Genomic DNA, 17,382 nt, shown 5'->3' on the forward strand with positions numbered 1-17,382 from the left:
GTTCTAGTTTAGCAAAACAGCGAAGAGGATTCCTACCTGCAGATAAGCCTATCAAAATGCCTTATAAACCTTACAAACACTAAAAGTGCATCTCCACGAAATAACAGACAGCGGAGCAGGACAGAAGGCTACACAAGTTGCGACCTAGGGAGTTATAATTCTACGGGCTTGCTGATTCTTTTGTCAGTCAAGGCTCGTTGGATGGACGTCAAATCCGTGAGTACATATACTGGCCATATTTCATATGCGTTTCTGATACGTTTTACACTTATACGCCACCGCACCCTTTGTCACAGCCACTGTTTTACATATACAGCAAACCGAAACTGCTAAACAGTACACGCTCATCAGACTGTACAAATTCACACAAGGATAGCGATAATCCACAACCGTTTCTTACAGTGTCACTTCGCATTTCTCACTCTCATAATAAAACGCTTTGCAAAAAGAAATGAATCTCATAAAAACACGTTTTCAGCGTACAAAATGCAAGTTACTCAAAGTATTGATATCAAAATGACGCCAAGTTACGGTACTACAAACAATATAGGCTATCTTGCTTCACCGAAATGACATAAGATGTATTTCAAAGCAATGCTATCCAATATTTCCTCAATTCTTTCAAGTCACTTGCAAGAAAGCTAACGAAGTAGCTAGATATTCGCAGTCTTATCGGTATAGGACAATTGTTTTATCATCTGTCAAACTGCAAGCATCTCGCCTGTAAACTCAAAGTCCCCAGGCAAAAAAGTCATCCATGATTTCCAACATTTTGCATCTGCGATTGGCCTAAACCAAAAGATTTACAGCTTGTCCATAATTTGCTGGGGCGACTGGCAAGATTTTCAGTTTTAATAAAGGACATTTTTGCAACCAGGGCTGTAGATTGGCATTTTGACACATTTTAATAAAAATAGTCTGTACTCTCCTTAAGGTGGTTATATTTCTTTTGGCAGCTGGGCAGATGGAAATGCAGGCGACCTGGGCCAAGTAGAACACTGTCCTTAAAGTCGAGCCCTGATATAATTATGGAACTTGGGAAAGGGTAGAAGTTTTTGATTGAGGGAGCTGGATCTATGCTTAAACTTAGGTAAGAGTTAGACCCTTCAGTTTTTGCTAATCACAATCAGAACAGGGCATACAACTTTTATCACGCCCGCCTTTTATCATATTCATGATTGCTTTTCTGATGCTCAACTTGTTGTTCGTTGCTTGGCTCGTCCACTTCATGTTGTCCACTACAAATGTCTCAACAGCGTCGTTTTTTCAGGCCACAAGCAAATGCTACGCAGTAGAATAACGTCATCTGCATGCTCTCAGTGCGATGATAGGGGATTCAGGGGGCCATGCTTACCTGCCCATCCTCGATTTTGGTCTTTGGATGATTAAGAATTAATTTAGTGGCGTGCTCCCACTTTGCATGTGTGTCCTCCCAGGCCTGTGGGAGAAAAACAGCACTCCTGAGAAGAGCCTCTCTCACCCATGTGAGAAATCACCCGACTGGAACCCACTCACCACTGCAGAATCCTCTCACATTACTGCAGAACCCTCTCACTACTGCAGAACCCTCTCACATTACCACAGAACCCTCTCACTACTGGAGAACCCACTCACTACTGCAGAACCCTCTCACTACTGCAGAACCCTCTCACATTACCACAGAACCCTCTCACATTACCACAGAACCCTCTCACTACTGCAGAACCCTCTCACATTACCACAGAACCCTCTCACATTACTGTAGAACCCACTCACATTACCACAGAACCCTCTCACATTACCACAGAACCCTCTCACATTACTGGAGAACCCACTCACTACTGCAGAACCCTCTCACATGAGCTAGGTCAGTGAGTTAGTCTCATTACCTGGAAAATAACTCGCACACGCAACCACAGTCAGGAAATGCACACAATTCATCCCATTGAGTGTACTGTTTCATGCAAAGGGTTAACTATCTAAGCCTCACAAAAAAGAGAAGGATTCCGAACATGACAGGGAAGTGATTCTTCATATAAGCTCACATTTGTATTAGACATGGAACTCACACGAAAGCATCTGCAACGTATGAAAAACCAGATATAGGCTTCCTCCATATCAACTGAGCAGTTTTCCTGTTCTTCTTTTCTAATGTCTGATGTAAAGCACTCTGAATTACATTTCGTGTAAAATATGCCATACAATAAGCTTGCCTTGCCTTCAGATAAGGGATTTTAATGCGTGTACAAGGTACTGTGTCTAATCGAGATGACCAGTATCAGGCGTGACACGCAGCAGCTGACTGGGTCAGCTCTGGACAGGTTTACGGGCCTCACACACTCGAGTGCGCAGCTGGACAAGCGTCTGCGCAGCTGGACAGGTGTCTGTGCAGCCGGACTGCGCTCACCTCTGTGTTTCCAGCGGTGGGGTGCTCTATCCTCCTCAGCAGCGCCATCACTCGCTTCTGCAGGGCGGTGCGACCTGCGGGCACACAAGCACAGAGCCCGTTCAGTAACGGCCTCTCCGAGCCCTCAGGACCGCACCCGTCCTCAGCCGCCTTCGCGCAACGTTGCTCTGCCCTCTAGTGGCAGTCCAGCAGATGACAGGTTGAATGTTTCATCTCGTTTCAGTACGAGGGACACGACAAGAAATGCCAGATCTATGCAGGCAACGGCAACATATTTCATCTTCTTTTGAAAAAAGAGGACTAAAAGTAAAGGGAAGGTCTATATAAGGAAGAAAACCGTTTCCTAGACACTAACGTGTGAAATGTAAAATCGGCGCAAACACACGAGACGACGATGACGATGACGGGGGTGACTGATTACAGACCTGTGGACATCATGTTGCTGACGGAGGCGAACTCGATGAAGGTGTTGTAGTTGGGCAGGATGGTCTGGACGGGCACCTCGTCCACGCCGCAGCGGATGTCCGCCTCCTCGCACAGGTGGCGGAAGCAGGACATGGCCACCAGCACAGCCTCCATGTCGGGGCTCCACAGGAACATGTAGAGGCAGACCTCCAGCTTGGTCTGCGCCTGCCTGCAGATGGGGATCCCGCTTCCCATGGTGGCGCTCTCCTGGGGGGGGGGGGGGGTTGGGGGGGCACACACGTGTGACTCGTCTAGACCGCGTTATCAATCATTGCTCCTACCTCAGGGTGCATCACAACAGATACAGTGATGGCCCCTTGTAGTATGACCACAAGAAGACAGTAAAACTACATTACCCATGTTGTTCCTATGTAAAGGTCACCCCCCCCCCCCCAAAGGGCATCAGATTTTAGCAAATTTAAAAATATATATTTTGTACAACACCTTAGGAAATAGTAATGTTGGTTCTTGATGCTAACAAAAAATAAGCTCACCCCTGACATTTGCCATCTCACAGCGCAAAGGTATTTGACTGCAAACTCCAAGAAAAGGATCCTTCCTCTGACCTTTACCAGTGCAAACAGTAGAAATGCCTCTCTTTGGCATGCCAGTGAGACACTAATGCATATTACATTTCCCACAATGCTCCTCACCTTGTTCCTGAGAAGGAATTTGTTCCTGCAGATGAGGATCTCCCGCAGCCACTTGAGAATCTCTGTGCTGTTGATCATCTGGTGTCCAATCAACTTCTTACAAATGAAGAACAGGACCTGAGAGCTACACAGACAACAGCCATCTAAGCTATGACATCACAATCAGCAGAGTAACACGCCACCTCTCCACGCTAAGCACAGGGTCCCCATAACCCCCCCACACACACCCTCTCACTCTGAGCTACACACTCACTGCACAGCTCCTCCTACCTGATGTCCCAGAAGGTCTCGATGGGAGCGTCTGGATTCCACAGCTCAATGATTTCCGGCTGATGCAAGACTAACAAAGCCTGGCCAACGAAAGGCAAGGAAAGAAGCTCCATCAGTAACAAGGTGAAGATGCTGAACTGTGCACAAAATACATTTTATTTAGTGTTTGTTTAACCAAGCAGGTCAACAGAAAGCTCAATTCTCTATGGCAGTGATGGCCTGGGTTGTGGGTGCTATGCAAGGGATATTGTGGCCTAATAGCTATAGGGGGTGATTAGGAGGCCAGATGTAGAGAGCTGGTTTTTGGAAATTTGGTCAGGACACCAGGGTCAACAGCTGTCCTCTTTCACAAGGTGCCATGGGATCTTTAAATGACCCCAGAGAGTCAGGACCCCAGTTTAAGCGTCTGACGGGTCTCACCTCCATGGCCTCCTGAGCGATCTCCGCCATGCTGGCCAGAGGAACCAGCTGAACCAGGCCTGTGATCAGCTCCACTGTGCTGCTCTGGATCTCCTGGCCCTGCTTACCGGGGTTCTGCAACACCGTGCACACACACACACACACACACACACACACCCACACACACACACACACACACACACATGCACGCATGCACAGCACACACACACACACACACACACACACACACGCACACGCACGCACGCACGCACACGCACACGCACGCACACGCACGCACACGCACACACACGCAAAGAAAACACGCTCAGTCCAGTTCCCATTTCAAAGCGGTCAACAAGTCCACACAGACCACACGAGAGGAACCACCTCTCTGACTTTAACACACCACCATGAACAGGCAGGCTATCATACTGCACAAGGATCTGAACTTCAGGGACACGTTAAACAGACCAGTACAGTCCTGCTCACGCTGTGAAACTCAGCACTGACCAACACAGAGCTCACAGCCAAGCTAACCGGCCCCTCAAAAGCAGAAATAATCCTAACGCTGGGATAATGTGAGAAAATCTCACCCAGTCAAGCGGCTCAAACATAATCCCTTAAAACAACTGAACAAAACCCCCCCAAAAAAACAAAAGCACACTGCAAATTTACACTAGCCAAGAGGAAGTATAACCTAGGCCACACTAATAAGTTAAAAAAAGTTAAAAATACAAGCTTTGGGCCTTGTCTAGAAAATCAGATGGATTTGGCACCGCTTTTCTCTCAACAGACATGTTGAAACAGGGAATCTGGGTGAGAAATGGCACAGTTTCCATCTCAACCGCATCATTCCATAAATTCTCATTTCCACCCAAAAGGTAAAAACCTTCCAAAAACAAAAGGAAGGCATGACAGGACTCTCTGGCTGTGGTTAAGGCGGTACTCACGTGCAGCATGAGTTTGGGGTCGGCGTGGATCAGCTTGACTATGGCCAGCAGCAGGTACTTGTAGCTCCTGGTGTCCAGGTCCGTCGTCTTCTCCTTGAATTTAAGGCTGGTCATTTTCTCTTTAAAGGTGAGACTCTAAGAGAGAGAGAGAGAGAGGGAGAGAGAAAGAACAAAAAAAAGAGGAGAAAGGAAGGGGTGGGCGGAGAGAAAACAAAGGGGAGGGTGGGGGGGGGGAGAGAGTGAGAATTATTTACGGTTAAATGTTTTCGCTGGAGGAGGAGACGGTGGGGTGGGGGAGTGTGCGGGAGGTGGGGTTCAGAGACAGGCAGTAAAGGATTGACACACACACACACAGCCCTCAGGTCTTCACTTCCCGTCGGCTCCACAAATCGCGTTTCGGGTCCGCAAATCCCAAAATAGAGAGAGAGACCCACAGTGACGGGGGGGTGAGAGGGGCGCGGCCCCAACACGCCGCAGAGTCGCGGGACGCTCCTCGGACAAGAACGCCGTCTTACGGGCGTCTCGGCCGCTCGGCCACGAAACAGGAAGCGGGGGAAACGAGACAGGAAGTGCGCGGCCTGCGCCCGGAACGGGCCCAGACCGCGCCGTGGTTGCGCCATAGCCTGGCTTACACCCCAGTGAGCCAGACTGAAAAAAAAAACCTATAACTCATAACTCAAAAAACATATGCCGGCAAAAAACAGCAGTGCCAATCAAAATCATGGGCACGGCGGCTCTCAGAATTCAGAAATCCGCTGAATTCACCTCCCGCGGGATCGCGGTCACGTTCAAATAAATCACAGGTCAGGACTTTAACTCCATACACTGGGACAGTGTTCTGCACCAGGAGGAGAAAGGTCCAAAAGCTCAGCTCATCAAGCCCGTCATTTCCCCTCCACAACAAGACCAAGCTCCCGCAATCCAGTAAAATGGCGGAATAAAGCCAAATTCAAAGTCGCCACTTCTTCCTGCACCTCATATCCGTGCGCCCCGTCCCATCTCTGCTGCAGTGTCTGCCACAGACCGTTGGTCTCATCTCAAGGCTGTAAGAAGTTCCATCCGACAGACAGAATCCAAACATCACAACAGCGAGCAGCGAATCAGCCAGAGGGGCACGTGGGGCCACAGCACACCACCACGTTCAGGGGGCCGGGCTCTCCGACCATGACTGTGCGCTTTTACACGAAGCCTTCCGAGCCCAACGGACTCCAGGAGTGACCTATCACCGCACGGCTTCCGCTTGGGCCGCAAGCCCACACACACACACTGACTCGGCTGTCTGCGCTCAAGGGTGAAAAAGGACTCCCGCCAAGCCACCCTAGAGGCAGCACAGGAAAGGTGGGCAGAGACTCGGCTCCCTTGCGCCCCCTGGTGGCCACACTCCAGTCCGCAGGTGGCGGAGGAGGCTGACCCGTTAACGTGATCCGAAACCCAGGCGACCCTGCTGCCCCGCTTTTCCCCTCCGCAACGTTTGGATTGCGTTCCACAGAACAGTGCGCATATCAAAAAGACGCACGGCGCCACCTAGGGGAGACACAGCGTAACTTCCACCTCAGCACAAATGTGGAAAAACATGCCACTGATCAGGGGACGGGCGGGGGGGGCTGGGGGGGGAGGGGAGGGGGGGCAGATCAAAGCAGGGGGGGCACAGAGGGTTCCGATCCAAGCCGACACTCCTCAGCACAAGGCACCGGCAAACCGAAACATTCCCGGAGAGGAGAAACCACAGCGTAAAAAAATAAATTTAATTAATCAAACAGAAGGCTACAAAGCATGCTACACGAGCCAGCACAAAGCCAGCTGACATGAGAGAGAGAGAGAGAGAGGAGGGCGTGTGCACGCTTTGACTGACCACAGAAAAGGCCAATGACAGGGGCTCTTTCCTGTGGCAGCTGGGGGCTGGGGGAGGAGTCACACAGTACTTACGTACAGCGACAGAGGCCCACTGCCATGCAAAACAGTGACTGGCTGGCATCTGATGGACGGGCGGTAAAAAGAGCGGGGAGGGGAGGGTGAAAATAAGAAGCAGACAGAAGACAAAGCACCATGGAGTCAATTCCGTCAGAGAGCAGGAACCTGAGCAGAGCAGCACGTCGCAAAAAAAAAAAAATGAGCACCTTCTGTCACCCCACAAAGCCATCAGGCCAGAGTGTGAAGTGCGGGGAAAAGGAAAGACTGGACCCCCACTGCTCTAGCATCGCACACCTCTCCCCAGTCCCTACCCTCCTCGACACAAACTGCAGAGGACACGACCTTTGGGAAGCCAGACTGGAGCATGACCACCAGAGGGCGCCTGTGGCCCAGTCATCCAGTCCATGGGGGAAACGCACAGTAGGGTTTATACACCCCTCTGTTGGGACACCTGCAGATAAGGTGAGAAAGCCTTGGGCTCTGACTCATAAAGAAACAAGCTGTTTCCTCAGGGAGGGGGCGGAGTCTGTCACACGCCTCCAGTGATTGGACCTTAGCGTGGCCTGAGGTCACAGCGTCAGAACCTCACGGTCCAATCAAACAGCCACATGCCTATCAGCAGTGTCATATGTCTTTCTGTCTGAACGTGTGTATGTGTGTATATGTGTGTGTGCATGAGACTGTGTGTGTGTGTGTATGTGTGTGCATGCACATAGGTGTGTGTGTGTACGTGAGTGCATGCGTGTAGGAGGGTGTGTGTGTGTGTGTTTGTGTGTGTGTATATGTATGTGCGTGCATGCACGTAGGTGTGTGTGTGTATGTGAGTGCATGCATGTAGGAGGGTGTGTGTGTGTGTGTGTGTGTGTGTGCGTGCATACGTGTTTGTGTGTGTGTGTGTGTGTGCACGCATGCGTGTGTTTGTGTGTGTATGTATGTGCATATGTGTATGTGTGTGTATGTATGTGCATGCATATGTTTGTGTGTGTGTGTGTGCCTGTGTGTGCCTGTGTGTGTGTGTGTGTGTATGTATGTGTTTGTGTATGTATGTGCATGCGTATGTGTGTGTGTGTGTGTGCTGTGTATGAGAGGGGAGAGGCATTTGGCCTCAGACTCACCGGTGTCATGCGCAGGGGGGGGTGTGTGCTGTACCCCTGCATCACGCGGCCCAGCGTCTCTGAGAACATGGTGCGCAGCTCGCCGGAGTACGTGTACACCGCGTCAATCTTGGGCCACCAGTCCAGGGGAGACTACAGGGAGCGAGAAGGGACAAAATTCAAAAGCCATTTTCTGGGTTCGGACCTGGGGTGCAGCAGGGGGGTGTGGAGAGACATTGATGTGAATCCCCTGCTCTGTCTTAGGAGGAGTGAGTGAGTCCTCTCAGGGTGTAGGGTGCACGGTGCCACGCCTTACATGACCACACTGTTATGTGCCTGTGTGTGCAAGGAGTCAGCTGTGCCCTGTGTCCCCACTGCAGGAGACAGTACAGGTGTGATTACTGTGAGAGACAGTATAGGTGAGTTTACTGTGAGAGACAGTACAGGTGTGTCTACTGCGAGGGACAGTAGAGGTGTGTGTATGTGTGCCCAAGTGGAATGCACAGTTAGTTGATTGACTGCAGCTGTAGTGTGTGTGTGTGTGTGTGTGTGTGTGTGTGTGTGCGTGTGTGTGTGCGTGCGTGCGTACGGTTGGCTCTTACATTAGTGATGATCCGGTGCAGGGAGTTGACCAGGACAAAGTGGAAGGTGGGCGGGGACGAGGAGGCCAGACACACCTGAGAAAGGAGCAAAGAAGTGATGATGAGACCAAAGTTCATCCATAAATGCAATCTATTATTTTTATCTAAAAATTAGCATTGTGTGTTAAGCTGCATTTTTATCAAACAAAACTGCCAGAGGTAAAACATTTGCTCATTTTAATACATTTGAGGTATGTATTTTTATTCATATTGAAAAAGTTTGGATAATACTTTTCTGTAGAAAGTAAACCTAGAGAGAGTTTCAAATCAAGCTACCCGGATCAATTACTTGTATCCATGGTTAATTATTCTTTGAGTAAATAGGTGTAAATTATATTAAAATAATGTGACTGTTCAGTCATTATTAATGTTTATTTTTGCAGATATTAAGAGCAGGTACAGTTTTGTTGAAAATGGCAATAACAATAGGAAAGTATTAGTGAACAGGAGTTCATAAATTTCTACCATAAGCCTTGCAGCTTTGGCATTTGAACTTACAGCCATGACCTTGGTGATTAGTGCAATTTAAATCAGGCTAGGCTTAACCGCAGGGTATTATACTAATAATGCAATCTGTTGTAAGAGTTACAGACCTTAAAGTGCTGGTGGTTGAGAGGGTTTTTGACTAACCTTAAAGTGCTGGTGGTTGAGGGTTTTTGACTAACCTTAAAGTGCTGGTGGTTGAGAGGGTTTTTGACTAACCTTAAAGTGCTGGTGGTTGAGAGGGTTTTTGACTAACCTTAAAGTGCTGGTGGTTGTGAGGGTTTCTGACTAACCTTAAAGTGCTGATGGTTGTGAGGGTTTCTGACTAACCTTAAAGTGCTGGTGGTTGTGAGGGTTTCTGACTAACCTTAAAGTGCTGGTGGTTGTTGAGAGGGTTTTTGACTAACCTTAAAGTGCTGCTGGTGGTTGTGTGGGGTTTTGACTAACCTTAAAGTGCTGGTGGTTGTGAGGGTTTCTGACTAACCTTAAAGTGCTGGTGGTTGAGGGTTTTTGACTAACCTTAAAGTACTGGTGGTTGTGAGGGTTACAGACTAACCTTAAAGTGCTGGTGGTAGTTGTGAAGGTTACAGACTAACCTTAAAGTGCTGGTGGTTGTGAGGGTTATAGACTAACCTTAAAGTGCTGGTGCTTGTGAGGGTTACAGACTAACCTTAAAGTGCTGGTGGTAGTTGTGAAGGTTACAGACTAACATTAAAGTGCTGGTGGTTGTGAAGGTTCTCAACTAACCTTAAAGTGCTGGTGGTTGAGAGTTATTGACTAACCTTAAAGTGCTGGTTGTTGTGAGGGTTGATGCGGAAACAGGAAACGAAACAGTCGATCATGAGGTCCACATCCGCGCTCTGGCTGCCCGCCCCGCGTGAGAAGGGTTTGGCTGGGTTGAAGAGCAGTGCCTGATGGGGAGGCAGGTGAGGTGCACAGTCAAAAATGGTTGCGAGTTCAACAGAACTGAACTGTGAGCACACTCCACGGAGTGCAACCTCGTTAAAAAAACTTGAGTGCCTGCATCAGACCTTGGTCAAATTTGACAAATACGGTTATCCTTTGACCACTATAAAGAATAAAACTCACAGGGCCAGATTTATGTTCATAAAACTCGGAGCACAAAATTCGGGGCCGATGAGGGCATGTTGGTGCATTTGCAGTCTGCCTGAAATTAGCGTCTTATTTAATAAGGCTGCAGCTAATTACATAATCAGAGAATGGCACTGCCTACTATTCGCATTTTGCACATGAAGCAGAGCCTAAAAAGCTCAGTTCAAGAAAAAAAGAACTAAACACTCATGTTTAGTGTATTGAATCCACAGCAAAATGTCCAGTGTTAATTCAACTCTAACCAAGTTCAGATGAGTCCATTCTGGCCATAGTGGACTCAAATAAACTGAGCAAGAGTTTGTTTGAACACTGAACACTGTGCTGTGTATCTTCGTTGGATGTGGGGAAACTGATGTATCTTCTGGTGCCAAGTAAGAGCGTACCCAACACTATGAGCAAAGCGGGGCAAAATGTGTACTGTGATTTTCCAGCTGTGGCGACGACTGCCGTTTGAATGAATCCAGATGCAAAACAGGGCAATGCCGCATGAAGCTGGACTACTGCCGGGACGGAATGGAAACATAGTGCGGGAGGTCACAGGTCATCTTGTATTTCTCCCACAGGAGCAATTATTTCTACGGCTTGGTGTTAGTCACAGAAGTCGCAGGTGTCACAGATTCCACGATTTTCCACAAATTAAAAATTTTCCGTGATTTCTCAGAAGTTTTGAATGGCTGGCAACTACAAGGCAGCCTGCAGTCAGCTGTTGCAATCGAATGTTTGACGACTCCTGTCGACAGTGTTGATGCCGAGTGCTCCTGCTGTAGGCACTCAAAAGATTGAAACCTCGCAACATGTACCAAATCTATAAAGAAATAAAAACAAACACACAGTAACCCTGTTTATTTTTATTATAGTAATGCAATTTCAGCATGCTCCGTATGCTCTTTGTCTAACAATGTTCTGTTAAAGGCAAAAGGTCTGCTCTTACCGTGACGGACAAACACAATTTAACGCATCAGCCTATCCAAGTGCAATGATTCCTATTATATACTAGTACCACAACTGCACACTTAAACTTCAAGCACTTGTTACTGTTGCTACAGCTGCACATGTCATTTCAATCATTTCCCACAGCTGTCCATGAAATCTATTGGTTAACTTAATAAATTAAATTAATTTTAAAAGTTCATGTTTTCAAACAACTGATTTCTACCTTTTTTCATTTTTCCATGATGAGACTGCTCTGTGACTTTAGCCAATAGTTCTTGTGACAAACACCCAGCCTTCATTGCTTGCCTGCAATAATTATAAATAATAATAATTCATATGAATAATCTGTACCTTTTGATGAGTTTCTTGCTCAGGAAGTTGAAATAATGTGATTCTTGTAGTAAAGATTCTCTCAGTGCATCTAGGAGGACTATAACTGTGTCTCCATCTTGCATCTGTATTTACGTCTGCTCTTTAGAGGCGGAGAAATTTCAAGCAAAAATTTGACCCTCGTTAATTGTGGGAATTTTAGTAAATACAACGGAGCACATAATCAGTCACACTTATGATATCTCCGCCGCTTATTGGCGCGATCTTCCCTTAAGTGCAAACACGCACCTAGCAACGGCTCACCCGGATGACACGCATACAACTGCACTTCCAAACCCGAGTGCCTCTTTGATACACAAGATGCACGTTTCTGGACCAGAACGCGTCATATCGGCTTCTGAAAACAGTCGCTAAAAGTTTTCGCCCTGATTACTGACGACACTACTACGGTGACAACGGCAGCGAGTCCATTTACCGGGAAGCGAACCCGAAGTGACTATCCATTCCAGAACGCACACTTTGTGGTAGACCTCCAGCCTCCCTCACACTTAGGAACAACACACTTTACGCTAGCCAGAAACGCTATTTCCTTGTTCACGAACGAGGGGGAAATCACATATACGTCTTTAGTGGCTTATTTCACGCGTCGAATAAAAGAAAAGAAGAGCTCGAATGAGTAAGTTACCACGGGAACGGGAAGCGATTGGTGCCGTGGCTGATGAGGTGCACGTTCAAAAATGGTTGCGAGTTCAAGACAACTGAACTGTGAGCAAGCTCCACTGAGTGCAACCTCGTTAAAAAAAAAAAAAACTTGAGTGCCTGCATCAGACCTTGGTCAAATTTGACAAATATGGTTAGACTATTCTTTGACCACTATAAAGAATAAAACTCACAGGGCCAGATGTATGTCCATAAAACTCGGAGCACAAAATTCGGGGCCAATGAGGGAATGTTGGTGCATCTGCAGTCTGCCTGAAATTAACATCTTTTTTTTTACTAAGGCTACAGCTAATTACACAATCAGAGAATGGTACTGCCTGCTATTCGCATTTTGCATATGAAGCACAAAACAGAACGGGGCAAGCGGGTGGCGCGGTGGCTGACCTTGAGGTCCACGACGATGGACTGCACCAGGAGGAAGATGACGGAGTGGTCCTCCCAGTTGATGTAGGTGGAGGCCTTGCACAGCTTGACGCAGGCGATGGCCGCGCTCTCCGTCAGCTGCTTGCTGCACCCGTGGCCCTGCAGCGCCTTCCGCAGGTTCTCCAGGAACAGCTTCTGCAAGGAGAGCGGCCCCAAAAAAACCCACCTCAGCACGTCCCTGCAGTCTGCTGCTGTGCCCCCAATGCCTGTGTGTGTGTGGGCATGCGTGTGTAAGCCTATGTGTGTGTGTGTGTGTGTGTGTGTGTGGTGTACCCTCAGCATGTCCTGCAGTCTGCTGCTGTGCCCCCAATACCTGTGTGTGGCATGCGTGTGTAAGCTTATGTGTGTGTGTTGTGTGTGTGTACCCTCAGCATGTCCCTGCAGTCTGCTGCTGTGCCTCCAATGCCTGTGTGTGTGTGGGCATGCGTGTGTAAGCCAGTGTGTGTGTGTGTGTGTGTGTGTGTGTGTGTGTACCCTCAGCATGTCCCTGCAGTCTGCTGCTGTGCCCCCAATACCTGTGTGTGGGCATGCGTGTGTAAGCTTATGTGTGTGTGTGTGTGTGTGTACCCTCAGCATGTCCCTGCAGTCTGCTGCTGTGCCCCCAATGCCTGTGTGTGTGTGGGCATGCGTGCGTAAGCCAGTGTGTGTGTGTGTGTGTGTGTGTACCCTCAGCATGTCCCTGCAGTCTGCTGCTGTGCCCCCAATGCCTGTGTGTGTGTGGGCATGCGTGTGTAAGCTTGTGTGTGTGTGCACGTGTGTGTGAGAACAATCCTGTGTGACTGTGTGTGCAGGTAAGCTTGTATGGCTGTACGTGCGTGTACATGTGTGAGTGTGTGTGCGTGTGCGTATGCATGGCAGTGTGTGTACCGTGTGGGGTGTGCCTAGCATTGTGTAAGCCTGCGTGTGTTTCCGCCGCACCTTGTTGACCTTGCTCTCCTCCACCGTCTCCCGGGAGATGTCCTGCGTGATGTTGGGGCACAGGATGAGCAGGATGATCTGCAGCGGCCAGACCGCCGCCTTCCGCTTGGCGCTCTCCGCGAAGCTGTCTACCAGGTCGAACAGCTTCTCCGCGCAGTCTGGAGGGGGCAGAGGCCAGCGCGCGGTCACGGTCACGGTCACGGTCACCACACACACACACTCTCTCACACACACTGCTTCTTCAGGGCCCACTGACACAGCAGGAGTTCTACATTTTTGGCTGGACCGCAACAGCAACCCAACATTGGCTGGCCGGAGAGGTCCAGCCATATACTAGGTTTTGACCTGGTCTTGTTCAAATGAGGTTGCCATGGTATCCCCAACCTGGGACTGTTGCATGCTCTACTACACGCACCCTCCCCCCCTTTAGCGTGTGTGGTCTAGGGCTCAGTGCACCGGGACGCTGAGGGCTCTGAACCCCTGGGTGGTGCCCTGCGGTTCTACTTCTGCTGCTAGGCTAACAATAACAATAACCACAAAAAGACCTCACACAGCAGCTGCAGCTACTGGGATCGACTGCCACACGAGAGGTGAGGGCAGAAACATTACAGGCATTTAGCAGACGCTCTTATCCAGAGCGACTTACACTGCATCCATTTATACAGCTGGATATATACTGGAGCAATGCAGGTTAAGTACCTTGCTCAAGTGTACAATGGCAGTGTCCTACCGTGGAATCGAACCTGCGACCTTTAGGTTACAAGACCAACTCCTTAGCCATTATACTACACTGCCGCCTAAAACATTGCACTATACAACAACTACAGCCAGCAGATCATCTCCTAAATTCTGTAACTATCTCAATTAGATAGCGGTGCTGCAAGTGTCAAAGACAACCAAGTTTGTCACAGAGGAAATCTGAGCGTGGTGGAGCTCAAGTGGAGTTTTATCGGTCACAGGGCCAACTGTGGCCAGTAGCTACACAGGGCAACACACAATTGGCAATTGTGTTGCCCAGAGTACAGTTGGTTAAGGGTCCATGTTTCATCGCTCTCCAGCGACCCCTGCTGGTCGACCAGGAGCCAACGAACTGCACGTTAAAGCCCCATACGAAAGGGTCTTCCTCCGACTCCGCTCTGTGCGAGCTTAGCTGTCATCTGCGATGGGAAAGGGAGCAGACTGGTGGGGACGCCACGCGTTCCGCAGGAGAACCACAGACACCTCTGCACTCTCCCAAATCGCCAGCGGGGGTTTCGCGCGTGAACGCGGCTGCGGTCGCAGATAATCGGCCAATCAAGGAGGGAACTGGACATGCTCAGCCCCGCGTTGTGTGCCGAAATTAATTTTTTTTTTAAAAGAAGAAGCGGGAAAAACAAAAACGAGGTCTGTTTACTACCCTGGGGCTCTGACACTCACCCGCCATGTCCAACTGTGGCCGCTGGTACAGCATGGTGAACTCATCCGGGTAGTTCTCCACCCAGTTCCAGAAGGCCTGCAGCAAGAAGACACAGATGTTGTGATGTTTTTATACACTCTGTAGGTCTGTTTGTGAAGACTTAGGTGGACAGTAGCCACTGACACATCCACGCCTGCCTCCTGAAGTGTGATTCTGATCTGTTGGACAGCTGTTTGGGGTTTTTCTTCATTATGGTGAGAATAATTTGGTCATCAACTGTAGAGGACTTCCTTGGCCTACCAGGCCCTTTGCGATTACTAAGCTCACCGGTGCTCTCTTCTTAATGATGTTCCAAACAGTCGATTTTGGTAAGCCGAAGGTCTGGCCGAAGTTTCTGACTGTTTTTTTCTATCTCTGATTTTTCATATGTCTCGTAATGGCTTCCTTGACTTTCATTGGCACAGTGTCATCGTCATGTTGACAAATGCCGATAACAGACTCCAAACGCAATCGAAAGCCTAGAATCAAGACTAGATACTGAAAGCTCCATTATACCTGCACTAAGGAAGCAATTAAAAACACTTGAATAATTACAAACACTTGTAAAGCCATTTGTCCCAAACATTATGGTGCCCTGAAGTGCGGGGACTATGTATAAAAAGTGCTGTAATTTCTACATGGGGATACCAAGATGTATACAAATACCCTTAAATAAATGCTGATAATCTGCACTTAACTACGGGAAAATTGTTTGATTACAAATCTAAAATTGTGGAGAACAGAGCAAAATGAAGAAAAAAAAAAGTATTTGCCCCAAACATTAAGGAGGGTAAATCAAACACTTTTAGAACACAGTTTTCTTTAGCAAGGCTTTTTGATGATACCATTTCAGGTTTTTTATCCAGGTCTACATTTGGCTTAAGTGATAATAAGAAGCTTGCTCAGGCATAATCCCATATTCAGAAATGTACGGTTGTAATTCTTCAGATTTGTATACATATATATCTAACAGGTTTGACTATGTTGAGTGTCCCATTATAGAACACTGAGAAACAAAATGCCTGCACAATAATACTTAATATTCAGACTCAAGGAGAGATAGTCAAATATAAAACATACTGCTGGATCAATGTTTTAATGAGATTCCCAGGCACAATATTGCAACAGAGCAGCCTGAGTGAACAGCATTACTAAAAATGGACACCAGGTGGCAGCAGTGAGTCCTGAGAGACTCGTGGAAACGGACCTTTTCCAAACTGTTGATGACGCTGAGCTGTGCTGGCTTCTTCAGTGCTTTGAATTTAAAGACCGTTTCTGGAGGGGACAGAGAGAGAAAGAGAGTAATCCCAAATATATAAAACAATCAATCAATTTACATCAGCTCAATGTGAAATATTAAAACATATTTTTGATTATTGTATGAAATAGTAAAAACTGTTTGGGTTTGCAGATTGTCAGACTGAGATCGTAGCTGGGCTCCAGTCGTGGGTACGTAGCGCGTACCTTGGAGCAGCCTCTTCAGCTTGGCACAGTCCACGTTGATGTACTGTATGAGCTCGATGTCGTGCACGTCCACCGTGTCCTCTGAGCAGACCGTGAGCTCCTGCAACCTACAGGAGACGGGGCGGGGGGGGGGGGGTCAGAGCTTCACAGACAACAAGGGACCTGGAAATGCCCTCTCTCAGACTGAGCTACAGCAAGGTCCCAAGCAGCATAGCAAGCAGACTGCTGCACCAGAAACCTGTATCCACAGACTGCAGTTTCACATGCAACTTTCTAAATAAAAAAATATATTTGTTTTTAAAAAAGCAACAAAAAAATTATTTATTTTTTAAAGTATAATTAATGATACTGTTCCATTTTCCTCTTCATATTTCATATGGATATTCTCTCTCTCTCTCATACACACACACACACGCAAGCACGCACGCACACAAACACACGCACACACGCACAGGCATTCACATCACCGCATCAAAATGTAATCAGCGTGGTTGGCGGTACACTGTGTGAAATCCGTGCGATATCTGGGTTCAGATCCATACGACTGAGATTTTGCAATAAGTCAAGTGACAGGTATTTGGCATTTTTCCCCTGAAAGCATCTGACATTTTAAACGGCAAGCAATGCCCCGCGCGCCCCATCGCTGTCGTGCCGAACAGATTAACAAGACGTTCCGGCTAGCCTATGTTTCTGAGAATGGAAGTCACACAAACCCTCTCCCCCGCCCCCCTACCACCACCTGTGTAACAGCACGGGATCGAACAGCATGTAGTGTTTTCGGCTACATCGTGAGA

At 48.1% G+C, this 17,382-nt stretch overlaps 1 protein-coding gene and 1 long non-coding RNA gene across 2 annotated transcripts in view; one reads left to right on the plus strand and one right to left on the minus strand.

The window, feature by feature from the left end:
• LOC135262786 (uncharacterized) overlaps positions 1-17,382 on the plus strand; it is a 656,092-nt gene that overhangs the window by 560,480 nt on the left and 78,230 nt on the right. The gene's annotated exons all lie outside the window — the stretch shown is intronic.
• Positions 1-17,382, minus strand: part of LOC135262521 (neurofibromin-like) — a 126,982-nt gene that overhangs the window by 87,055 nt on the left and 22,545 nt on the right. Inside the window, 15 exon segments of the mRNA XM_064349535.1 lie at positions 1,355-1,438; positions 2,387-2,460; positions 2,812-3,058; positions 3,505-3,628; positions 3,775-3,854; positions 4,195-4,308; positions 5,124-5,258; positions 8,150-8,281; positions 8,731-8,805; positions 10,035-10,163; positions 12,733-12,906; positions 13,690-13,847; positions 15,106-15,181; positions 16,332-16,399; positions 16,589-16,695. Of these exon segments, the coding sequence (XP_064205605.1) occupies positions 1,355-1,438; positions 2,387-2,460; positions 2,812-3,058; positions 3,505-3,628; positions 3,775-3,854; positions 4,195-4,308; positions 5,124-5,258; positions 8,150-8,281; positions 8,731-8,805; positions 10,035-10,163; positions 12,733-12,906; positions 13,690-13,847; positions 15,106-15,181; positions 16,332-16,399; positions 16,589-16,695 (1,777 nt within the window).

The sequence above is a fragment of the Anguilla rostrata genome, chromosome 9 (assembly GCF_018555375.3).
Source record: "Anguilla rostrata isolate EN2019 chromosome 9, ASM1855537v3, whole genome shotgun sequence".
NCBI classification, from domain to species: domain Eukaryota; kingdom Metazoa; phylum Chordata; class Actinopteri; order Anguilliformes; family Anguillidae; genus Anguilla; species Anguilla rostrata.